Here is a 25,011-nt window from a genome sequence, read left to right as displayed (position 1 = left end):
AAAAGTTGTTAATAATATCTCTCGGGTGAGATTCATTACTAAATTTAGTCTACCACTCTATATTCGTCATTTTCTCAAAATCTAGGCTAATTTATTACTTTAATTAATTACTTTAAATCTCATTAAATTAATTACTTAATTACTTGACAAATTCAACCTAATATTTGTTCAACCACATGGTGTGGTAAGGTTGGTCGAACGACCTAACATGAAACTCAGAAACTCTCATGTTTAGCGTTCAAGTCCCAACTCCTACCAGTTGTGGCCAGAAGGTTTGAGGGGTCTTCAAGTTCATGCGCCTGCGACGAGGAAATAGTTTCTCTTTGCTTGGATACCCTCGTGGACCTCGATCAAAAAACCGACTAGATTAGTGTGTTACTAACTCACTAACATAATCGAGGTGACTTGTAATTTCACTTCCATTTAAAAAAAAAAAAAACTAACATGTGTTCAACACATAATCTTGTTATTACGAAATATTGGATAGTAATAGATCTCACCACATTATTCATGAACAATCTTTTGACCACTAGGGTGATCAGGATGCAAAACCCAATGTGCTTGCCAAAGTTTCTTTCCGTTGCTGACATAATTGAGCACAAGAATTTATTAATAAAATCCTTTTAATCTTTTTTAATATAACTTTACAAATTAATTAAAAATAGTTTGGAATTGCCCAATACTATTTGGTCTAGTGGCATAAGTCTCCTCTCTGTAAGTGAGAGATCGTGAGTTCGACTCACAATAGGCTAGTTATTGTATCTGAATTATTGATTTTGATAATAATTTTTTTTAAAAAAAAGTTTGGAATTCTGAAAAAAAATCAACGAAAATTGCTACGAAATTCGTGCAAATGACTACTTTAGTCTTATGTAACTAAAAATAAAATTCGACCAACTAAAAAAATTCATATTTTTAAAGAGTTTAAAAATAGTAAAATCAGAATAAAAATAGTAAATTTCGACTTTTAAAATTATAGATTTAAATTTGGGTCGTCACACAAACGTAGCCAATGACGCAAATGGCCATTTTCTTTGCTGGATGCCTGGATTTGCACATCTTCTCAGTCAAGAAAGTTGATTTGCTAGCAATTAGAGTTGGTATTAACTTACTCCAACACTTACAATTGAAAGAGGTACTACTTAAAAGTGATTGTTTGGCAGCTGTAACAAAAATTATGGCCTTGAATTGATACAGGATGGTTGCATTGTTGATAATATAAAAGTTGGAATAGCTCAAGTTCAGGAGTTAGTAGTTATTCATACTCTTCGAACAACTAATGAAGCAGCTCAAGACTTGTCGGGGTAATTTTTAAGTCGGATAAAAATCTAATTTGAACGAATCAAGCTCCAGATTTAGTACTGGATGTCCTACTCTAATGGTATGTCCATAATTTGAATAAAATCATTCAATCTTCTCAATAAAAAAAAGAGGCGCGTTTCATTTTTTTATTTTTTATCACCATAGCCACAATATTTAATATTAGTGATTATAGAAGAACAAAGTTTGTTAAATACATGCCACGTGTCTAATGTTGATTGTTAGTCTCAACTAATACTCATACACAGTTACACACCGTAAGGCTTAACAAACAGTTACAGAAGTAGAGAGCATCTAGAAACCCAAATTCTCTGAAGATCTTTAGCATCACTCTCCGTTCTTTAACCTCAATCTTTATACCCAAACTCTAACCCTTTTTCCACCCCAAATTCAATGGAGCCCGAACCGCAACCCGCACCAAAGAATCTCCAACCTCAACCTGCACCGGCGAATGATCATGAGTTGGAAACACCATCAAAACATGTTGTTATTGCGACCTTCCATTTCCAAAGCTGCTCCAGCATCTGATCGAGCGTCATAAGTTCAAAGTATGCAATGCTTGACTATAGAGAACGATAAGAAGAGGAAGTATGCGTGGAAGAAAGGCGGCAAAGCTCTCACGTCTCACTGGTCTTCCAATCATAGAGGCAGTTATGATTTCAGTGAAAAAAAGTAGTGCATCTACTCTCTGAAGCTAGCTGGGAAACCTCACGTATGTGAGTTCTAGGGTGAACGTTTGATATACTTTGTTCTACGATTCACTTGTTGTTTGTCTGGAATTTTCTTGTTCTTGATTATTAGCCCCGACTAATACTCATACACAGTTACACACCGCAAGGCTTAACAAACAGTTACAGAAGTAGAGAGCATCTGGAAACCCAAATTTTTTGACGATATTTAGCATCACTCTCCGTCCTTTAACCTCAGTCTTTATACCCAAACCCTAACCCTAATTCCACCCCAATTTCAATGGAGCCCAAACCGTAACCTATACCGGAGAATCCCCAGCCTCAACCCACACCAGCGAATCCTGAGTTGGCCCCGAACATTCTCTAGTATGTGCTCTCGTTCTACAGCACAAGGTCGATCTCCGGCATCGATGGCCCCAGGCGTGTGCTCGACATGTTCTTCATGCTAAAACACACCTCAAACGGAGTCACGGAAGCCACTCTAGAGATATTCCTAGCCGCAGACTCAGTCATGAACGCTTCAATTACGGCTTTGAAAATGGAAGCTTCTAAAACAGTGTAGGGGTTCACTGTACTGATCTGAGTCCCACCCATGGTGGAGGAGTTGTTGATGGAGAGCAAGATGGTGTTAATATCGAAGGCTTTGTCGTTGCCTTTGGTCGAATTCACACCGATGAAGTATTCTGACGAGGCGTCGCCCTGGGAGAAAGCTGAGGCGGTGCTGACTGGGTTGATGAATAGAGAGATGTATGTGAGGGACTGGAAACATCGATTCCGGGGAGGATAGAGTAGCATGCCATATCATCCATTAATTGAAAATTTGAGAATTGTTGGAGACCGGGAAATTTATTCCAAATTTAGGTCTTGTTTGATTCGCAGAGGAAATCAATTCCTTTGTGTTTCTCATGGGGAGAAAAATAGGAAGTTTAATTTCACTTCCAATATTTCAAACGCTAGGAAAGCAACTAGAAAATCATATTAAGTTAAAGTATAGCGTTTGGTTTATGCAAGGAAAACAAGCTAAATCATTTTTTTTTTGATCAAATCAATAACTCATATACAACAACTAGTCTATTGTGAGGCAAACTCATGACCTCCCACTTACAAAGAGGAGGCAATGGCACTAGACCAAATGGTACTGGGCAAGGTAAATCATATTACTATTCCACTGATATCCTTATTGATTAGAATATTCAGTTATATAAATCATATTAATATAGTAAAGATATAAATATTTTTATATTATATAACTAATGCAGAAAAAATATGAGAGAAAATAAATACTCTATATGCTTATTGTAATAAGAGGTTTAGGCTCAATGTCCCCTCTTTGTATTCAACAGTTTCATTAATCAAGGTTTGAGGGCAGCCGCACCAGTCCTTTATTCAAAAAAAAAAAAAATCTCTTAGAGGATTGGAGGATTCACTTTCCCCCTATTTTTTCTTCTTAAAAGAAAATTGTTTATTTCCTTGTGCACACCAAACATAGGAAATGAGGGAATTAGAGGATTCACTTTCTCCCTATTTTTTTCTTCTTAAAAGGAAAGTTGTTTATCTTTGTGCACACCAAATATAGGAAACTATTGAATTACTTTCTCGATTGAATTTCCTTTCTTAAGCCTTTAATATCGTGTTGTGATGAAACTTCAAGATGTCACTTTTTCTTTAGTTTGTCAACAATTAAGAATTACAACTAATCTTCCGTATCTTGAACTCACGACATTTCACTTATGAAATAGAGATTTATACCAGTCAACCAAACCATTCTTTGCACATTTTCTCTCATTTATAACACAAAAATGAACGAAATTCTCGAAATTTAAACGGAAAGAAACAAACATGGGTGTATTTATAAAAGGGCAAAAAAAGGACAAAATCCTTGGGTGAAGGAAAAAGTAAACTGACCATAAATGGAGTGGCCTCCTGACTATAAATCCCTATGAAAAAACGAAGAAAAAGCAAAAGCTTCATAAGAAATCTGGGAGTGGGAGCACCCGTCTTCTTCTTCTTCTGCCTGCTTTGAAGGAAACAAAGAGATTCAATCAGCGACGAAATGAAGGATGCTCACGAAACCCCAAAATCCTCGTCCAAGGTACAATCTTTTCGATTCAATTTTTCCCCAATATCGTTTCTTTTTCTGATTTTGGTTCTTTGTAGATCTTCAATTCATGATAATTGAAATGTTTGGTTGCCAAGAAAACGCAACAAAAAGGAAAGTTAATGGAAAATACGCTGGAAAGTTAGTGTCTTTATGTTTTGGGAGCCCAGAAAAGCATAGAAGTTCACTAAATCCAGCTCAATATGATAGTGTAGTTTTCTGCTTAGCTGCATGTCAATGGGTTTTAGGAAATGGGGTTTTTGGTTCGTGGAGGATAGGTTTTCGAGAAGTTGATTGTTTTTCGTTCACAAGTGGGTTGATATTGGAATTTAGCCTACATAGAATGTTGACCTAGGTTCAGTTCAAATTGAATTTTGATATTTGGAAAGTGATTTTTGAAGGTTGAATGCTCATACTGTTGCCTATTAGCTTGGTGTTGATATTGTTAATGGTAGTATGATGTGGCCTTCGCTGCATTTCTGTTGTTGGAAATTGGGTTAAAAGATGTTTAGGGAGTTGAGTTTAGAGTAATCACGAGTGTCCTACAAAGATATGGTCCTAATATTTACTATACCAGAGAGCCAATATTAATGTGGAGCTGGGAGTATATTTATTGAACATATGTGTGTTTCGTATGTCCTTCTTCTTCCTTATATAATATGCATTCTGGCACGTGTTCTTCTTTTGGGGTTTAGAAGGTTGATATGCATGAGTAGCTGAAAATGTTTGTATGCTTAGCAGAGAGCCTTGGTATAAAGTTAGGTGAGTTGGCGTATATTGAATGAACATGTGTGTGCATACTATATTCTTCTTCTTGCTTTAATTACATGCAGTCTGGCATGTGTGCTTCATTTAGAATTTGGACTTTATTTTGTATGCGATATTGATGACTACAACACTTATTGTGATTGTCTTGACAGAAACCGTATTCAGGGCAAGGTTCAATTGATGTACTTGCTGCACAATGTGAGAAATGCAAGAAATGGAGGGTGATTCAATCTGAAGAAGAGTTCGAAGAAATCAGAAGCAAGCTCAGTGAGGAACCATTCTATTGCAACAGAAGATCTGCTGTGTCTTGTGAAGATCCTGCTGATATTGAGTACGATTCTACTAGGACATGGGCTGTTGACAAGCCTGACATTCAGAAGACACCGGAAGGGTTTAAGAGGCATTTGGTGCTTAGGAAAGACTATTCCAAACTGGATACCTATTATATTACACCTGAGGGCAAAAAAGTGAGATCCCAAAATGAGGTAGCTGCAATCTTGAAAAGCAATCCCAAGTACAAAGGCATATCCCCTTCAGATTTTGACTTTGGAAGCCCAAAAGTCATGGAAGACACTGTTCCTGTGGATGTTCCTAAGAAGGTTCCTGGTAGCAGCAACAAAAAACTTAAAACAACAAAGGACTGAGGCCAAGTAGTGTACCTTAGAGATTGGGGGCAAATTTTTGGTGGGAGACTCTTGATTTGTGTAGAAAGTACGTCTGTTTATCATTGTGATGGAATTGGGATATCCAGCTGCTGTTATGTGGGTTTATATCTGTTTGCTCAGTTTACTAACGAAGGTGACGGGGAATAGACCCCAGATGGATGCTTGTAGTGCTATGATATCAAGTTTTCATCATGTTGGTTCCAAATTGTCTCAGCAAATATATAATTGGTGATCTACTAAAAACGGTCTAATATTTTATTTTATTTTATTTTATTTTTATAGTTTATCTTCTTATAAGTTATAAATCATCAGGAACACAAAAGGAGTTAAAAACTTAAAATGACGAACATTTCAGTGTATTTTCTTTTGTAAAAAAATTTTATGGAAGGCTTTTGGTGACCCATAGGGAAGGCTTTGCCGAAGAATTTTCTTACCTAAGGTGTGATCCTTTTTATGGAAATTGTTTGCCGACAAAAATTTCGTCGCTCCAAGATGTCCCCCTTTTTTACGAAAATCTGTTGCCGATGAGTTTTGTTACTTCTTACACTTTTGCCGATGGAAATCCGACACTGTCGAACTGTGCGCCCCCCCTTTTTTTTTTTTTTTTTTTTTTTTTTTGAAATGGATCACTTATTTTATTATTAGCAACAAATTATCTGTCGACAAAAATACATCACTTTTATTTATTTTTTTTATGATAAGTTAACTAAGCTGACTATGCAAAAGTTCCCTTGCTCATAAAGTTTCCCGACTGATATAATACACTTTTTTCTTCTGAGAATAACTGATGTACACACTTCCTTGATAACTGTATGATGGCTTTGACTGAACTTGAATTGAACTACTTTTTTTTTTTTTTGATGTATTGAACTATTTACATAACCAGAGTCATTTGGGAATACAGTGTACATGTAACCACTATTTTCCCCTTTCATTAGGCAAAAGGTATGCTAAACTGTAAGATGTTCTCTGGAGGAAGACAAGAAACATCACTGCCAGAGTTTTCCATGGCTACAAAAGAATTGTGTTTTGTATTACATTGACTGGGTTTCAGTTTTTCTGAGGTCTATAAATGGGTGTTAGTCAAACCTAATGCCAGCATTAAACCCAGTACTGGAGTCATCGACAGCAGAAGGTAGCATTTGATGTTTGGTCTAGTCAGGTTTCGTGTACTCTAGCAGCATGTGTGGTGATCTGTAAATCTTCACCAGTGTCCAGTAAAGGATCTCTTCAATACCAAGCTCACCCTCTGCTCTTGCAGCATATATATCCTCACAAATGGCCAACAACCTGCAACAAAACCAAGAAAATTTAGGATTAAGTTGTATTTAGGATTAAGTGGTTGTAAATGAAACATAAGAACGAAGGTTCAGATCAAGGTTGCTTACCTATCACAGGAGGGAAGATTTTCATAGGGGATTCTCATTCTTAGGTCAGAGCACTGAAGTCTGATAAAGCGGCCAACAGCAAGAACAAATGTTATGTAGAGACCCCAGATGCTGAACTTGCTTAGTGTGTCACCAAGAATACCCTCTGAAATAATGACAGTACTATGCAGGTCAGCAACACCATAAAAATGTTGAACAGAAATCATTTTAACAAAAAATATGGGTCACTAAACCACAAAATCAAGATATGCATCTGAAACAGAATGTGTTTGGTAAACTTACGTGGCGGCGTTTCTTCAGACATAATAATGGCCATGGGTCCTCTCAAACCGCCACATCCGTTGACATCTGATGAATTGATGTCACTGAAGGACCACCACCACTGGTAACTAGCACGATTTATAACGAGGTCCGCAGTGACGAAAGTTTCCTGTAAATTACCAGCGTTTCAGTAATCTTAATAAAGAACTGCTGTGAAAAAGAGAGTGAGAGTGAGAGTCCGTACCCCTGGTTCCAGTGGCCTGACATCACCAGAACCTGGGACACGCAAGTATCTTGGATAGACATTGTGTATCCTAAAGCTGTTGATAGAGCCATTAAGGACTTTTTGTACATCTGATTGTTTTGGAAGATCCTCAACACCAAGATTATTTTCATATTTCACAACTTCCTTGCCCTTGGGTCTCTCCCTGGTAAGTACCCAAGTAAAAGTTATAGCCATGTTGCTCTCCCAATTGAGGGACCGTATGAATCTGGTCTGAACGACATCAGGAACAAGCCACAGAACACTTGCATCAGCTTCACAGCATATCAACTGGACATCTTTCTTGTTATATGTCTCCAAATAACCTTGAGGGTCAAGATTAACATCAGAGTTGACGTTATCCCAATCAATCTTTTCACAGAGGGTGCTCTGATACAGGGTCAACCTTCCACTCATTGTCTTGATATCAACTTGAACACTGGCATCTTTAATGGGATTTGCAATGTTTGTTGGGTTACCACTGCTATACATCTGTGAGTAGGGAAAAAAGATTTCTATGCATTACTCCAAAAAGCTACTATGACACATGAGCATGCCTGGGTGTGTGTACCAGTTCAACATTAAGTAGGAGGAACTGGGGGCTAACAATTATGTTGTGGATTTTAGCAGCAGTGACAGACACCAACTTCATGCTTGGTCAAACTTTTATATATGGTTTCTCCAGATACTACTTTAAAGATTAATTTCTCATTGCACATAGTTGATTTCTTAGGGGAAGAATGCACATCAATCTGGACGCTTTATGTCTTTTCTCTTAGCATTTGCCACTTGATAAATCTAATTAAGCACAGTACTTCATGCTTAGTCAAACTTGTATATATCGTTTCTCCAGATATTACCACTTTAAAGATAAATCTCTCACTGCATATCACTGAATATAGTTAGTTTCTTAAGGGAAGAATCCACTATCAATCTGGAGGCTTTATGTCTTTTCTCTTAGCATTTGCCACTTGATAAATCTAATTAAGCACAGTACAACTAGGCTCTAGGAAGTAGTTTAAGATGCTTTTAATCATATATATATATATGCACCTATTCTTTAATACTATCGAGTCAGGTAACCATTAATTACCCCGTTAACATTTGCTAGACAATGACTCTTTCCCAACTACTGTAAGTATAAGAATTTGGTAATTGGTATATTGTCAATCTTACTTACCAGCATTGGAGCCCAAATAACACAAATCAATATGAAAAACAGACAAATCCCATTGCAACATTTGGTCATTTGTGTTTGCTTTGTTCCTTGTTTGTGCGTTGCTCTATTCAGGACTGCATCACATTTGACGAGGTACAAGCTTGCATGTATGTCCTCCAGCTGAATGAAAGCCATAATTAGTTTCAGATATAAGCATGCAAATATTCCAGTCAAATTATCTACATATAGATTTGAAAACTTACTTTCAGCCAATCATACATGGTCAAAGATGTGGTTGTACATGACCAGTCAAGTACACATCTCAATTCATAAAGGAACGGCAGAGCACGATATAGTCGATATCCTACGTAATTAATTCGTGAAATTTCACTGGTCAAAAATTGACGGTACAAAGTGCTTTTATGAGGAATTCCATGTCTAAGTTGTATAGCTTGCAGTGCCAGAGATATTGATTTTGCAAGAAATATAGCACGGAGTGCTAATCCTCCAGCATGTTGGCGGGAAGATTCCATATGCCAAGCATACTTTGTAACTGAATACGTGAAGAGGATGAGGTTAAAAAGGTAGTAAATCACTTTTCCAGTGGCAAATGAACAGAGGTAGATTATTCGATCAAGGACAATCAAGAAAAAAATAATCTGCAATGACAACCACTTATTCATTAGCAATTAGATAAAATCATGTATGGCTTATTAACACATAAGAAATGCAATCTATTCATATAACGTGTTCCATAGAGTAAACCACGAACACAACATGATTATTGAACTTCAGTTTAGTATTAAAAAATGTGTTGTGTAATATAGAAGAACAACTAACCATTAAGATGAAGACGAACTCTTTAGGAAATTGATCTTCAAGCTGATACACGTCAAGAAAGTCACTTTTATTTTTTATAATGGACTGGTAGAATATGGCCACTAAAAAGAAAACACTTAGATCAGCACCAAATACATAGGCAAACAGATCAATGTCCCTTTTGCCTCCCCCGATAACAGAGAGTATAGGATATGGGAATCCTATTTCTTCAACAAAGCCAGCATGCAGTGCTTTAAGAATCTCCTTTGCCACATCAGCTGCTGGAGTTAGTGACTTGTACCATTCTACCGAACCACAGTCTGTTATGGGGGAGGCATATACTACCTCAAAAACGACCAAGGCCACATTTGCATTTTCTCGACTCCTTTCAATGCTTTGTACATGCACCCTGCTAGCAAAAGGGCATCGCTTAGGATCCTTTGCCTTGCATCTTTCATCATGGATGATTCTAAGCAATTGATTTACTCCAGACTCAATCCTTTCTGGCTGTATCCCATCCTCTGGCCAGGAGCACACATCCATAGAAACCTGAACAAAGTAAGGAGGGGACTCTGCTCCCTGTGTCAGTGATACCCAGTACCTAAAGAAGCTTCTACATATCAACTGTATGACATTTACAATTATGTGCAGCGGGTCCTTTGCCCTCTCACTCCAGCTATAACCGACAGGAACCTCTTTTCCCTGCAAAGCGTTCCTCCTATAGAAGTTGAAGTCTGTTGAAGACATCCACTCGCCATCCTTTGCGGTTATAGAGCTCTGGACAAGGGTGAATAAGTACACAAGAAATAGGGGCAACGAACTGACAACAAATGAAGACATTTTACGCACAGGAAATCCCAACTCACGAAGTAGGTCTGAAGCAATATGTGAACCATAGTGCTGGATGATAATCTGGTATAGATACAGAAGCAAAATATAAACTTCTGTGTATATGAGCATGATAACCCAGAATATGTAACTTGGACCAGAATTAACACACAGTGCATACAAGAATAAAGCTGCCAGATACACCATGGAAAGCAAACTGAAGTTCCACAAAAAGACGATGACAAAGCAACAATAACAGACAACATCATTATTGGACCGCATTCGGGACCATATGTGACGGATGATCCTTCCTAACTGCAGACTTGTGGCATCAGAACTCATATCAGACTGCAGGGAAGATGAACGATGAAAACTGGCGTACTTTATTTTCTGACTCTCCATCTCATCATATACCCCATCCTCAGCAGAGTGCTCATGGATATCGGATTCTTGGTCAATATTCAAGAAGCTGACAAGGTTGTTAACTGCTTGATTTCCAATGGACTGTACCTGGGAAACACCATCACCTATCAGATGAACTGCTGATATTAGAGGGTTATCCATTGATTTCCCTTTACCCTTCTCTTTCTTCTCTGAATCAGAAAATGTACCATCAGCAACGTCCTCTTCAATTTCGGTGATCTCACAATGAATAGATTGCATTGAATTTTTCATAGAATCCGCAACTGTGAGGTTTTCCAGATTCCCTGTTGCAGGAGATTCATGCAGTTCATTGCTAGAAGTCTCTCTAATTATCTGCTCCTTTTTCATGGGAAAACCTTCTTTATCAGGGGTCCAAGCATCATTGTTCAAGTTAAGAGAAGTACTTCTCCTCCTTCTTAGGCCTTCACTGACAGGAGAAGAGTCACCGCAGTCAGTAACTGAGTTCGTGCTGTGAAGCCGGATTTGTAGGTTGAGCATCTCTGACTTCATCTTCTCCACTTGCAGGTTACGCTGGCGTTTCTTCTCCTCAGATTCACGAATATGTTGTAATTGTGCAGTTTTCCATGCAGCTTTTTTTTCTTGTTCGTGCACAATCATACCAATTTGTTCAGCTTCAAGATATCGAGACACATAATCAAACTCTTTAGAGGAAAACATATATGACTGAAGTGATACCAGCATAAATATGATAATTTCAACGAGAGCTGATCTTGCAGTCATCTGAAACCCATAGTCATATTTATAAAAGCCAATCATCTCGAATATGGTCTCACACTTCCCAGAACAACCCACAAAAGGAGATTGATATGCAAGAGATAGAACAATGAGAGCAAAATTGTATATGCGCAAGTACTTGAACATCTTGTTCCTTTTCTTTAGTATTTGAAGTCTAACCCGAAAGAAAACCAGTGCAAAAGCGAGATAACCAAGGTGCAGGATGTCATACTCAATGGTTCCAGTAATCAAAACCAAGGCAAGCACAAGATCCAATAGATGGCAATAGCAGTAAAGCCTCACATAATCAAGGAAAGTCCACATGCTTTTAGTTTCAAAAGAGAGGTCTCTCCATACAAATGTATTTTCACGTTGAGATATCATCTCACGGTACGTTGATAAGCCCGAGAAGCTGGACAAATGATCAGCACGAAGTTTGAAGCAAGCAAGCATGAAGACCATAAAATAGCTGATAAGCATTCGAGGATCATCAACATTAAGTCCTATAACAGAAGCAGAACACCTATTAGTAACATAAGGTAAAGTGCATTGGCTCCACAACAATTAAAACTAAGCAAACAAGATATAAGGTCAGGGAAAAACATAAACAGCATTTTCAATTTGAAATAAATCCAAGCAATGGGGCAGTAGACATATTAAAATATAAACTATTAGCAATAACTGTTTCCAATTTATCAAAGAAAATGAATGACTGAGTATATCAGATGACATTGCATTTTCAAAGGCTAATGTTTAAAAACTCAACCGAAGTATTGTGTCTGTGGGCACATTCACATGTATATATTTCAGTCTAAGTATAACATGGCTAAGAGAGTAATACCTAACCAGCAGTACTTGCAGTAACTGAAATACATGGTTGACTTTTGCCAGCAATCATAGCAACGTGGATTAGTTGCATCAGGATGATTTGGAGGCCAAGCACTCTTCCAGATGGCAAAATACTCAAGAACGAGAATGGAAGCAAACAGGAAGACGAATATTGGCCATAACTTGCGTATAATTTGCCGATTCAAAATAATACAAGCAGCAAGCAATGCAATGTATAGCATAGATATGGCATTCAACAAAGCAAAGCTTGCAAGAAGCAGAGCAATCATGTTTATCTCAAGACCAAAGAGATTGAACAAATTCTCCATCCAGAATTTCATATAGATTTTTGAGATGAGCTTTTGTGTTTCAAATCTCTCCTTTCGCAAGGCAAGGATTTTTTTCGTATTCCACTTATGGCTCTCCTTGGTGCTTCCCCAAATATTATACCCAAATGAATATTTGCTACCACTACTACCCTCAGAACTTCCTGCTTTTGGGGTTGAGGGATTGAGTGATTGCAACAGACCAGGGGAGAAAAATGGCCATGAATGGCTTCTCGCCGCTTCTCGCTTCACAGAAAGTGGAGTTGATGGCCTGTTATCCTCACTAGGGATAGGAGCACTAATATTTGTATCTTCTGCTGACACAAACAATGGACAAGGCTCTCCCATTCCATTGCTTAGAATAGTACTTGGCATCTTCTCCAACCAGTGGAAAACATTATACTGAAGAGTGCATGCAGCAATCACCAGCACTTTTCCTCTCAAACCAGATTCTAGACCCCAGAAGCCAGCCTTAAATTCACGGAAACCCAAAAGAAGAGCAATATTAGAGTGCTTTTGTCCAGGAAACATTGCAGCCTGGCTACCCAACATCTGAAAAAGATACTCTCCTGTTACTAGAAATCCTGTGTAAGCCAAGAATGATTTAGACGGGATTCGTGAAGCTTTAGGTAAAGTTGAACAGATGACAAGGCCAAGGAGATATAAAAAGCTAAACGCACAAATTGGAGACAAAGATGCATAGAATAATGCAATAAACAAGATCTTGTTGCTGTGCCAAATGAGAAACCGCTTTACAAACCCAAGCACTCCAAATTCTGTCAAATCAGGATCATCTGACCTGTTGTACCTGCTCTGCCTCCTCTCGTAGCTGTAAAGTTGCATCACAATCAAGACTGCTAGGGATTCCCAAACATTTTCCAAAGACGAAGCTTTTGAGTCATACCCCAGATAGAAATCAAGGTCTATCAACCTGGACAACCAAACCTCAATGCTGGGGAAGCTGCTCAAGCTATAGATAAATATGAACACTGTAATTGAATATGCTTTTAATGGGAACCACAAGCGCTTTTTCGTTCTCTCAACGAGTTGTCTTCCAATTATCCAAACGAGGAGAAGAGATATGTACCCAAATGAGATATAATTTGGTCTCATCAGGTAAACACTAACAAGAATAGTCAGAAAGGCAATGTAGGTTCCACATGATCGGTACATAGATAGGAACTTCTGCCCGATTGCACTGAGGAATAATGCTATTCTTCTCTCTGAAAAGAGAAAACAAAACAGCAATATCATTGATACAAGTAAATTTGAAAGACAACGCAAGCAGCTGCAGTAGAAGTAGAACAAAAGACACTAGTACTGGTGGTAGTTTTCCTAGGTGCAGTACCCTGTACAATGGGTTTAGACACTGCTGCTTTTGTCTTTAATCGTTATTATAAACTGGATGAGTACAGTTCTCCGCTAGCATAAGCCATGATGGTTGGTTCTTAACATCACAAAACTAACAACATATATTTTGCAGGTTCATCAGATCTATTTTTATTGTATCCAGAGTTAATTTCACAACTGGCAATTCACCACTATTTTGATGCATCCCAATGGATGCTATCAAATAATTATAATCATATAAGCAGTGGATAACTACCAACACCTACAAGAAATTGTCTGCCAGAACTCTGGTTCTTGTTCATTCCATATTCTAATTAGTTTTTCTCTCATACTCATAGGTTAGGTACACAAACTTTAGACCCAACTTCCCCGTCAACTGCACTCTCATCGAAAGCCCAATTTCAGCAGCTGATTTTTCTCATGTGAGTTATGCAAATAACTCATGCACAGGAGAGAATAACTCTTATCATTAAATTCCCCTGACTCGTTTGACAGGAACAAAATGACTCCAACTAAATAGTCAATTATCATTTGAAACTAATTGATCAGACCGACCAGTCAATCAAGAGCATATGAATACATATAGAATGGACAAAAAAATACCATAAGAAGGATTGTCATGGCTGTAATTAGTGGACGAGGAGGCATACACTGACAACAATACTGATTTGTTCAGACCAGCTTTCAAAATGCCAAATCCAAATGGAAGGCTAGGTGTATGTTGCACGATTGCTGAGAACGAAAAAAGCATTTCAAAACCATGGTTATGAATTGCACAGAAACAAGCAAGCAAAGCTATTTCCAAGAAATCCCACGAGCTTTCCTTTTCAAGGAGACCTGCAATAATTCCAATAAAATAATATCACTAGGCATACCTTTTTCCTTTTAGTAGCTAGCTCATGCATTAAATAAGACAAAATAATCCATAACTGTGTTCACCAATTCACAAATGACCAGAGAAAAAAAAAATGTGAATACCTAACTGTAATAAGACTTCTGCACTCAAAGAGCCTTCTTGCTCCAAACTACTGGAGATCGGATTGATCCGAATGATATACAATAGTGCAAAGTGAACCTCGCATAGGAGAATCAAAGACTGGCGTAATTTTCTGTTAACGTTGTGGCTCAAAAGATATATCAAAAAGAATATCACTGAAACACAGATCAGAACATAACGACCAATTAGAAAAATGTCCCAGATGGTGCCACATTGTATTCTAATCATCAACTGTCATGCTAGTTAACATATAAATATAAGATTGAACAGCATCACTGCAACAATCAATTTTGTAATTTAAAATCAAGTACAATAAAATTTATTTGACACATACCATACACAGCATGGATGAAACCAGGTTTCATGGCAATGAGAAATATTAGCGCCAGCATGATAGCCCGAGAGCTTTTGCGCAGTCCCCAAGCTATTGTGGCAACAATCAATACTTTGGTCTCTCCCTCACCTGTGATTATAGATTAAACAGAGTTACATATATGGAAAGTAGACTACCAATTATTCGACTACCAATTATTCGAATGTGTAGAGCTACCAATTATTCGACTATTTGTATTTCAATACCTTCAATAGTACTATTGTCAGTTGATGATCGCCCATCCTCATCAGACAAGCAAAGGAAAACTGAGTTATTCACAAGATTACCCAAAGCAACCAACATTCCAAGACAAAATTGTGCAAGCAAAAAGAATCCAGGTATGGGATAATGCCACAAGCCAACCATCTCCCATATGTCCATGTTCTGAACATGTAATGGAAATAGTTAGTTCCAATCATTTTCTGTAAAATTCAGACATAAAAGAGTTTAATCAGAAAAGAGTACTACCTTCCCAATTTTCCAATTCAAGAATGTGAAAGCTACATTGAAGATATATGTGCTAACAGCCCACAAGAGAATGAAGACAAGAAGCAGCCCATTCAATCGATGCAAACGGAATAAGGAAGGGAATGCATATATGATGTAGCCAACATATGCAAGTAGCCCAAAAGCACAAACACTTGCAAAATGAAAACTCCAGAAGGAAAGAGCAACCAAGGATACCTGTTGAAATCATCAGCTAAAACTTTTCATATGAACTGATTATACTAGAGTCAAAAGACAATATATTGTTATACCATCAAGTTTTTCTAGATACAGCAATTGAAACCGTGGAAGTGACAAGTTGAAAATGTCTAAAATGGGCTCCTTAGAACCCAAATAACACCAACCCGTAGGAAGTCCCTAGTGAATTCAAATAAACTCAGCAGATGATATTGTTGACAAAACGTTCATGAAATAAATTGGTTAAAGACGGGCACCTCTCACGAGCCTTCAGCCAAAAGAAATCTCAGATTGCATGACAATCTAATTCTCCATTTCATTTGAATTGGTTGCAATACCTATATTCTTACTATCATCATCCTTACCTTTGTCCTAGTTGTATAAAGTCGATCATATAGATTCTATTTTTTTTTTTTCCAATTATATGTATCTCCTGTTAAACCCTATCTCTTCTTCTTCTTCTTCTTCTTCTTCTTCTTCTTCTTCTTTCCCACTTCTTTCTCTGCCTTCTGTGGGTTTGGCTAACTCATATGATCATCCTAGCCTCATTGGAGGAGAAAAAATCATCCTAGGCTTCTGTGTTAAGTGAGTGCAAAGCATGTTTTAGTTGCTTACTTGCAGAAGTTATGTGGTTACAATCAAAAAATTTCCCATTCTCATAATCTCATACAATAAATTTTCATTATAAAATTGGACAAGGAGCATGAATTTGTCTACAAGTATCTTATGAGACCAACGAAATTTGCAACTGACAAGCAAGTGCTCAACTACCAAATCAGGCTCACTGGATTGGCAAGGCATTAAAAATATGTCACTCTCGGAAATAGGATCCCTACATGATGCTTCAAACTAAATATATACCTAATGCACCATGCATTAAACTCAAGCAATGAAATCCAACTACCTCATCTTCTTGTTCAAAAAGTGGCATTGTATGTGTCAAGTCAACCTTAATAAACATCACAATTTTGTTCAATCAAGAGGGAAAGAGAGTATTGGAGTATATACCGGAAAACCATATGTGAAAAAGTTGATACTGAAGGTCCGGAAAACTGCTCCTGTCAACATGACATTGGTATGCCTTACGCCAGATCTGCAAGCAACAAAAACAATTCACTAAGCCGCAACGCACATACTAACGTTAGAATAAAGTTGATATATCGAACCAACTATGATTCGGCACGATCAAAGATACCAACTTAGGGTCTTCCTCTCATTTGTGTTTAAAGAACAAGGTCACATGGTTGGTTAACTTCTAAGCAATGAAGGAAATGATCATAGAAGATGGCATAATGTGAACCGGATGAACAGATGTTTTAACCTCAAAGAATATTACCTAGATTGACGAATAAAAAATGAATGCTTTGAGGGAAGAAGATGCTCCGTCAAGTTATTTTCTTTCATAGACAAAATAAAATCCATCTCCTCTAGATCACATTTAACACAGGATAACTGCATTAGAAGGGAAAATGGGTCAAAAGAAAACCACAACCAGCTGAAACAAATGAATAAAGAATTTAAGAACTGAAACAAATTGTAGCAAAGTAGAAGGCACAACACACAATTGGTAGGTTAAGTAATATTCTCTGGTGCACATAATCGAGAGTTCCATGATTACTAATTAAATTTAGAGCAATAGTTTTAGTACTTTGAATTCATTTCAAACAGCCAGATCAACTGAAAGAATATAATAACATCATCAAGGAGCGAGTTATAATGATCAACTTTCAGAACATCTGAGGAGGAGCTGTTTACAAGTATCCTGCAAATATTAAACCGGGCTGGTTTTATAAAATTCATAAATCATAGGCATACCATTATGTAAAAAAGTACAAGAGAGAAGCTTGAACAAACTTCGGTCCATTGGGAAGCTGAAGTTATTTTGAAGAGACCAATGAAATCAGCTACCCATTGTAACATATCTGGAAACTCCACAGGGAGCTGATACAGATAAAGCAAGACAATGTTGAAGCCTGCATACAAGTGAAAAGGCCTCCACCACCTTCAAACCCATAGATGAACCCATGAGAGAGACAAACTAATTAAATCAGAGAGAGAGAGAGCGAGAGAGAGAGAGAGAGAGAGAGAGAGGCAACAAAATTGGATAAAAAGAGTGAAGATTTATGAGGAAATCACCTGAAAAGTCCTAGAAAATTGCTTGTCAAGGACCAATCCACAAGACCAACACAGCTCCCAATAAAAAATGGTAGAGAAACCCATGAGGGACGGCTGATTCCAACAACCAGTTGAATAGCAGGCAACAGCAAGCAAGAAGCAACCCTTATATGAGAACCTTCCTTGTGGAACAGAGAAATAATCCCAATCAGTTTTAACGTTTATGCTATGAACTATGGTGTCCTTAAATGAACTAAAAAGTGATGACCACAGATGGGCATGCATGCATGCATCTTTCATTAATACATGAGGCTACTAATCAATTACTCTGCAAGAACAGTTCACAATGATATCAAATGCATCACAAGAACTTTATACATTGAATGGCAGTATATGCATCATGCTATAAAGTCTCCATGATATGAAAAAGCATAGACAGAACGAAGCAGGAAGAATGTGAGCGATAAATTACTTACAGACTAAACGATCAACAGTTGATAAGAATTTCCCCCAACACGAATCAAATGATGAAAAAGGACCAAATCTGCTCCCATACAAATCAACTAATGAAACAGCAACTATGGAGAGTTGAAGGACCGTAAAGTATACCACAGATGGTGATTTCCATGACTCAGCTCTGCAAAAGCAATGACAAGAAGTAAAAGTATAAATGTATGTATGTATACATAGAAAATAAGTGATGTAAACAGAAAAGAAAGACAAGTCATACATCAAGAGTCCAATGAGGTTTCCCCACCACTCTTCTGCTGTACTCCACTCGATAGCCCATAGAACCAGATATAGAAGTTGAGAAAAAATAGCACATAAAGAAAATACGATGATGAACCACAACAATAAAAGCCTCCTTCCAAAATGAAATCCTACAACAAAGAAAAGCAGTGTTAGAAGTAGTAAAATCGATACTGATTATATCTAAAAAAAAATTAGGTAGGTTCGTTCAGTGAGATATTAAGAATGCTTCTACTTGTGTAAACTAATATGGTGCCTGAGGACAAGTTACCTATTTTGGGTGCATGAAATAGAATAAGAAGAAAAGATATGAGATCACCAAGAGAGATCAAGCTCCAGTGCATGAAAGCAGCTGCAAGAAAGAAAAAGATGATTTTACTTGCCATAATTCTCACATTACTACTATACTGATCAAGTAATGAGACTATAAATCATATGATACCTGCAAGCAGCAGCAGAGGCAACAAAAACCCACCAAGAAATCTCCCCATTGCCAATATGATATCAGTTCAATTCCCCATATGTCCCAATCACTGCCCGCAATTCGAATCCAAACCCCCCAAGTTGAAAAACGGCGGTGGTCGGAGAAAGTAATGATTAAATCCCTAGCCCTAGCCCTAGCTACCAGTCAGAACTGATCTTCTTCTTTTTCCTTTTGCAGGCAGCGGAAATGTCGGTATCACGCTACTGTAATTTTGAGACAGATTGGGCAAATTAAGCAGCAAGCAATTTCAATTTCAATTTCAAAAATAAATAAAAATAATTCTGTTGTTGTAGCAAATGTTTTGACCAAATAGAGGAGGAATTTGAAGGGTCTTTCTGTGTGTTTCCTGGAGTCGGAATCTTACGCCACCTCTACTCTGCGATTCGTTTTCGCGGGGAAACAACTCGCGTCATCCAAGTGTACGGATAGGACTGGGCCACCTGTGTGTTTGGACCAAACTCTGGGCCCATTAGTCACGGTCCATATTACATATTGGAATTTGGACCGCATATTCTCTTTTACGTTTTTCATTTAGGCTTGTTCATTATGTCTCTTGTCGACAATAGCATCAGATTCATTTTGTAGAATATCTATGGGATTTTTTTTTTTTTTGGTTGGGATAGCCATGTCACTCGATCATTATCAAACTGACTGTAATATTTTTTTTGTTGTCAGTCAGGATCTCATCGGAGCAATTTCTACTTCTAATAGGTCATGAACTAGATCCGAATCATTGTCAACGAGTCTATAAGAAGCACTGTTTCATGATTGGAACTGTTTCATACTAAACCATTGTTTAAATTTATCCGTATTACAGATTGAAGATTGTTTAGTCATTTAATTATGTCAAATAAAATCACGATCTTGGTGAAAGTTCATATTTTTATGACAACTGTTTATTTGTTTGATATAATTGGATGAATAAATTATCTCCAGTTTCATTGAAATGATTCTTAAACTGTGATTTAAAAGATTAAATGTTAGGTTACGATTATTAAACTACAATGCAAAATGTATGCCAATAAGAGAGGTTCTATAAGAGTTGTTTTTGGGAAGTAAAATTTACACTCTCTATTTTACAATTGACACTCCCTCTTTCTATTTTTAGTAACTTAAAGATTTGTTTTTAATAACTTAAATTTTGTATCCTTATAATAACTACAACTAAAAATAAAAAAAAATAGAATGCGGATTTCACTTTCTTTGTTTTTTCTTGGCGTCGTCGAACCATACAAGTGAGAGTATATGATTGGGCCACATATGCGTCTGGCTCAAATGAGACCCAAACCCAAATTTGGTTTGAGCACTGTGAGCTCTTCCCTGCCTTTAGTATCTTATCTCCCTCTGTTTCTCTGTGGCTCCTCCTTGTTGAATTTTCAGGGGTCCTCTGCTCCTCTCTCTCTTGCAGCGGAGTCCTTTAAACATGAACACCTTAACTTCAACATCCCTCTGCAATTATCAAGTTTCAAGATTTCCTTCTAACATTTCAAACCAGAGAAACATATCACCCTTTAATACTTCATTTCCTACCAAAATCTGCTTCAAAGTTTATGCCAATGCCAATGCCAATGCCAATGCCAATACCAATGACTTAGAAGCAGAACCGAAACAAGAGCTAGAAGCTCAACCAAAGGAAGCAACCAAGCCTTCTACTATATCAGCTACTGCACCACTTGATAAGGACCTCAAAAAGGTTGGTTTTCTTTTCAACTTTACTGGGTATACCCTTTAAGACTTGGGTGTGTATTGTAAATGGTTTGAAGGTTTTGAAATTGGGTTGTAGAAACAGACTTGTTATGTTAACTGGGTTTTCTTGGATAGGAGAAATGGTGTTATTGTACCATTGAGATGAATATTATTTAATCAAGCATTTTTACCACAACTATTGGCAATACTATTACAACAATATATCCTGGAAAGAGGCATACATTTTCAGCTCTAGTTTTACAAATAGAGGCCTCTGCTATTTTTAGATTCAGTCTTTAAATATCTTCATATGTAGCAGTATTACAATAGACTGTTCTCGGAGAGAGAGTTATGGGTGATGTCATCAATTCCTCTCAAGATCAATGCTTTCATTTGCACACAGGTTGTTCAGAAGACTGCTGCAACATTTGCACCAAGGGCTTCAACAGCAAGCAAAAACCCGGCAGTGCCTGGTTCCGTCTTGTACACCGTTTTCGAGGTTCAAGCTTATGCCTGCATGCTCTTAGGTGGAGTTCTGTCTTACAATCTCATATTCCCATCAAATGAACCAGACCTTTGGAGATTAATGGGAATGTGGTCCATTTGGATGTTTAGTAAGTAATCCCCTACTAGGTTTTATTTGCACACTTTGTATACTAAATTATATTACTTTAGCTAGAGTGCAAATGATCAAACATTTTAACAAAGAATGTAACTATCGTTTGCAGCAATTCCTTCACTGCGTGCCCGAGACTGCTCGAAAAATGAGAAGGAAGCTCTGAACTATCTCTTTCTCCTTGTTCCATTACTCAACGTGACAATCCCATTTTTCGTGAAGTCGTTTGCAGTTGTTTGGTCTGCTGATACCGTAGCCTTCTTTGCCATGTATGCATGGAAGGTATGCAATCAGATCTATAAATTAGCCATTTTCCTTCAATAACGTGTTACTCTCGTTTCTGCTAACATCAGGTCTATTTTCTACAGTTGGGGTGGCTACAAAGAGAAGACTAGGAATCCAAATTACTTGCTTTCTTCAGAGAACATAGGCATATAGCCTTGTATAAATTTTCTGAATGATGATGGCCGCTAGTACAAGGAAGATTGTACATTTTGAGGACACACTGGCGCTTTCCTCAGTTGCAGGGCAGAGATAGCAGAATTTTTTGGGATATTAACAAATGAAGATATAGTGAACAAAGTAGTGCAATGATCTGTTTGTATATACAATGTCATGAATACTATTTTCCATACATGTTCTTTGCTCTTGTTCTGGAATCTAGAAAACAATCAGAAATAGGAAAGTTCAAAGCAAACAAGCTTGTCACTTTGCAGATATACTAGTACAGAACATAACTAATACTTGTCTCTTACACTACAGCGGGTTGAGAAATGGATAAATATCAAAGCCGGCAATAGGGGTTAGATGGTTGAGCAAACTTCCGCTTCAATTCCTCATGTGGAAGTAGTTTTGTTTGAGTTTGTGTATAGGTAGAATGCTAAGAGCAAATAAACTAGCTTTTATAATATAACATTCGAAAACTCTACAAGAAAACCCCTGGGATTGACTCATGATTCTATGCATACTCATCATCACTATCATAGTCTGAAGCTGACTCATCACTCCTTGGTTCAGTGAGAGTATTCATGTCGAATGATGGCGATGATTCCATCTCATCCATTTCAATAGTGTCATAGTCCATCCGTTGCTCAAACTTCTCATCAGAGCAATTGAGAAGCCATCCAAGAGAGCATTTCAACCCTTTCTTTGTTACCATCTTATGCCTTTGTTTTATGGTGGATTCCAGACCATAAGTGAAGAATGCTGGGAAAGCAACCAAGTCATCCAAAGGCCTTTGCATCTCTTTCTGAAAGAAATCAAAGCTAAGTTTCATGATGTCAAGATTCAAAGCAAGCAACTGGGGGCACCCAGTGACAATCTTCCTCATTTGTTCCAAAGAGAACCCACAATTCTTAAGGAAATCGATATGCTTCATCATGGGTTTATCACTCAGGCTAACAACCTGTGGCATCTTCTCAACAACTCTACCGAAGTCCTCCGGACCCAAATCAATTACTGACTTGAGTGAACTCTGTTGACTCAAAAGCTTAGGCTTTAGGTCAATTCCTATTATCTCAGGATATTGTGCAACAACAGAAGCAAGTGATTCTTTTCGAACATGAAACTCCAAAAGAGATTCAATATTTGGTTTCACACTCTCCTCCAATCCAAACCCGAGAATGTGCGGCCGCTTCTCTATCAATCTAGCCACCCCTAATCTTGGAATACCCAAGTTTTCAAGATACTCAACAAAAGGCTTGATCACCCTACCTACACGCATTCCCAAAATCTCAGGATATCTAGTTAAAACACCTCCAATCTCTCTTCTTGCAACCCCAATGCCAACTAAATAAGCCACCGACGTGCTCATGGTTCCCTCAAGCTTGAATCCCATCAATTCTGGATATCTTTCAAGTACACGAGGAATATCATCAGGCTTGATATCCATTCCTTGAAGATACTGGACCACTGGTGCAAGGTCAACAACCACACTAGCATGTAAGACTTGCGGATATCTTCTCAAGAACTCGGTGAAAGTGGATTTCCTAACGCCCAATTTCCCAAGATAATCAAGCACAGGAATCATGTTCTTCTTCACACTGCAGCCTAGAACAAGTGGATAGTTGTTGATGTCTTCAACTGTAAGCCCCAGGTTGTGAAGAAAATCCACACGCTCCCTCATAACTTCAACTGTAACAGGAAGCTCCAAACCATCAAGCTCATCAGGAATAATACCAATTCCTCGTAAGAAATCATAAACCCTGGCACGATTTGCCACCTTGTCGTTCTTCATATCTAAAAGACTAGGACGACTATACAATGATGAAGGGCCTCGTTGTCTCTGACCCAAACGACTGGACTTTGTCTTTGACACAGATGAATCCGCATATCTGGTTGCTTGTGTTCTACCAGTATCAGAATGCTGAGACCTTGTAATCAACCCAACCAACTTCTCACGAGTACGAGGGATTCGAGGCGATATAGAAGTTAATTGTAGCTTCCATGCAAGTGCCGGTAACTCCGGATGCACAAGCAAAAAGCTGGGTTTTGTAACACCGGCATAGCTTATGATCCTCATAATCCCAATGTTTAGATTTATCAATGAATCTGTCAAAAAGAAAAAGAACACATATAAAACGAAGCTGACAACACAAGACAAATATCTACTTCATTCAAAACAAATCATACTGGCAAAAGAAAATAATGGCATTGATTTAACCTAAGGCAAGAAAATGACTCAAATTTCATCTCTAAAGGTGGAATAATGAATCTAGGAATATAAATTATGAAACCACATTCTGACACCAACTCTAAAGATCATTTCCAACTTCCCTATATACTTTCACAACAACCAGATGAGGCTCAAATTACATAGTGCTTGTTCCATCTCTATTATCTTGGATAACATTGAAAAACTGGGTTTTTTCATAATGAAATTTGGTAAGCCGTTCATCCTTGAATAACAGAGACAACCCAGAAGAGGGAAAATCATAGGGATTTGGTTAACTATGAATAAAAGAGAATGAATCACTCTTTCATCTCCTGTCCAATAAATCAAAATACCAACTTTGCAAAAAGAAGAAGAAAAAGAAAAAAAATGCCTCCTTTTGTTTTCTGCTACCAAATAAACATAAAGCCTCACAACCCAGAAGATTTCACCAACTCTTATGCTTCAAAAGCCATAACCTTATCATTTTCCAGTTTCCTTTATCTACATTTTTGGTCACTGTACTGTTCTGAACTTGTAGAAACTTACACACAATGAAGGAGAAGAAGAAGAAGCAGCAGCAGCAGCTTACCTAATCCGGCGAGTTGACTCAGACCCAAGTTTTGGGGTTAACGGCTCATCCAGGCTCGACCCTTATATGAACTGGGCAGCTCACTAATGGAGGAAACTGGCATGGTCGTTGTGCCTTATCCCACATCCCACAGGCTAAACGGGTA

At 37.8% G+C, this 25,011-nt stretch overlaps 4 protein-coding genes across 4 annotated transcripts; 2 read left to right on the top strand and 2 right to left on the bottom strand.

Moving 5' to 3' along the window:
- The first annotated feature begins 3,881 nt into the window (after positions 1-3,881).
- Positions 3,882-5,819, top strand: LOC133735486 (methyl-CpG-binding domain-containing protein 4-like). The gene is made up of 2 exons (XM_062162893.1): positions 3,882-4,101; positions 5,028-5,819. Exons 1-2 carry the CDS (start codon positions 4,063-4,065, stop codon positions 5,517-5,519), a joined length of 531 nt encoding a protein of 176 aa, XP_062018877.1. The 5' UTR covers positions 3,882-4,062; the 3' UTR covers positions 5,520-5,819.
- A 547-nt stretch (positions 5,820-6,366) lies between these two features.
- On the bottom strand, positions 6,367-19,697 carry LOC133735483 (piezo-type mechanosensitive ion channel homolog). Its single transcript, XM_062162890.1, has 21 exons — positions 19,281-19,697; positions 19,110-19,190; positions 18,819-18,969; positions 18,565-18,725; positions 18,110-18,266; positions 17,789-17,975; positions 17,310-17,425; positions 16,982-17,066; positions 15,758-15,973; positions 15,496-15,673; positions 15,251-15,379; positions 14,898-15,071; positions 14,523-14,756; positions 12,257-13,792; positions 9,451-11,918; positions 8,874-9,269; positions 8,632-8,790; positions 7,434-7,943; positions 7,211-7,358; positions 6,929-7,073; positions 6,367-6,830 (listed from the first exon to the last, which is right to left on the bottom strand). Exons 1-21 carry the CDS (start codon positions 19,327-19,329, stop codon positions 6,695-6,697), a joined length of 7,416 nt encoding a protein of 2,471 aa, XP_062018874.1. The 5' UTR covers positions 19,330-19,697; the 3' UTR covers positions 6,367-6,694.
- Positions 19,698-20,602: 905 nt separating this feature from the next.
- On the top strand, positions 20,603-22,277 carry LOC133735485 (protein RESISTANCE TO PHYTOPHTHORA 1, chloroplastic). The gene is made up of 4 exons (XM_062162892.1): positions 20,603-21,015; positions 21,412-21,622; positions 21,737-21,906; positions 21,993-22,277. Exons 1-4 carry the CDS (start codon positions 20,746-20,748, stop codon positions 22,017-22,019), a joined length of 678 nt encoding a protein of 225 aa, XP_062018876.1. The 5' UTR covers positions 20,603-20,745; the 3' UTR covers positions 22,020-22,277.
- A 228-nt stretch (positions 22,278-22,505) lies between these two features.
- On the bottom strand, positions 22,506-24,997 carry LOC133735484 (transcription termination factor MTERF4, chloroplastic). The gene is made up of 2 exons (XM_062162891.1): positions 24,867-24,997; positions 22,506-24,174 (listed from the first exon to the last, which is right to left on the bottom strand). Exon 2 carries the CDS (start codon positions 24,143-24,145, stop codon positions 22,583-22,585), a length of 1,563 nt encoding a protein of 520 aa, XP_062018875.1. The 5' UTR covers positions 24,146-24,174; positions 24,867-24,997; the 3' UTR covers positions 22,506-22,582.
- Positions 24,998-25,011: the final 14 nt, after the last annotated feature.

This window comes from Rosa rugosa, chromosome 3 (assembly GCF_958449725.1).
Source record: "Rosa rugosa chromosome 3, drRosRugo1.1, whole genome shotgun sequence".
Lineage (NCBI taxonomy): Eukaryota > Viridiplantae > Streptophyta > Magnoliopsida > Rosales > Rosaceae > Rosa > Rosa rugosa.
This window is presented reverse-complemented; position numbering and strand designations above follow the sequence as displayed.

What these genes read in the sequence shown, in the direction of transcription:
- LOC133735485 (XM_062162892.1), top strand. Translation starts at nt 20,746, where the DNA reads ATGAACACCTTAACTTCAACATCCCTCTGCAATTATCAAGTTTCAAGA. An exon ending in TTGATAAGGACCTCAAAAAG is followed by an intron (nt 21,016 to 21,411) that starts GTTGGTTTTCTT and finishes ATTTGCACACAG; the next exon opens with GTTGTTCAGAAGACTGCTGC. An exon ending in TTGCCATGTATGCATGGAAG is followed by an intron (nt 21,907 to 21,992) that starts GTATGCAATCAG and finishes TATTTTCTACAG; the next exon opens with TTGGGGTGGCTACAAAGAGA.
- LOC133735483 (XM_062162890.1), bottom strand. Translation starts at nt 19,329, where the DNA reads ATGGGGAGATTTCTTGGTGGGTTTTTGTTGCCTCTGCTGCTGCTTGCA. An exon ending in AGTTCGTCTTCATCTTAATG is followed by an intron (nt 9,270 to 9,450) that starts GTTAGTTGTTCT and finishes TTGTCATTGCAG; the next exon opens with ATTATTTTTTTCTTGATTGT. An exon ending in TTATTTGGGCTCCAATGCTG is followed by an intron (nt 7,944 to 8,631) that starts GTAAGTAAGATT and finishes CCCTACTCACAG; the next exon opens with ATGTATAGCAGTGGTAACCC.
- LOC133735484 (XM_062162891.1), bottom strand. Translation starts at nt 24,145, where the DNA reads ATGAGGATCATAAGCTATGCCGGTGTTACAAAACCCAGCTTTTTGCTT.
- LOC133735486 (XM_062162893.1), top strand. Translation starts at nt 4,063, where the DNA reads ATGAAGGATGCTCACGAAACCCCAAAATCCTCGTCCAAG. An exon ending in CCCCAAAATCCTCGTCCAAG is followed by an intron (nt 4,102 to 5,027) that starts GTACAATCTTTT and finishes TTGTCTTGACAG; the next exon opens with AAACCGTATTCAGGGCAAGG.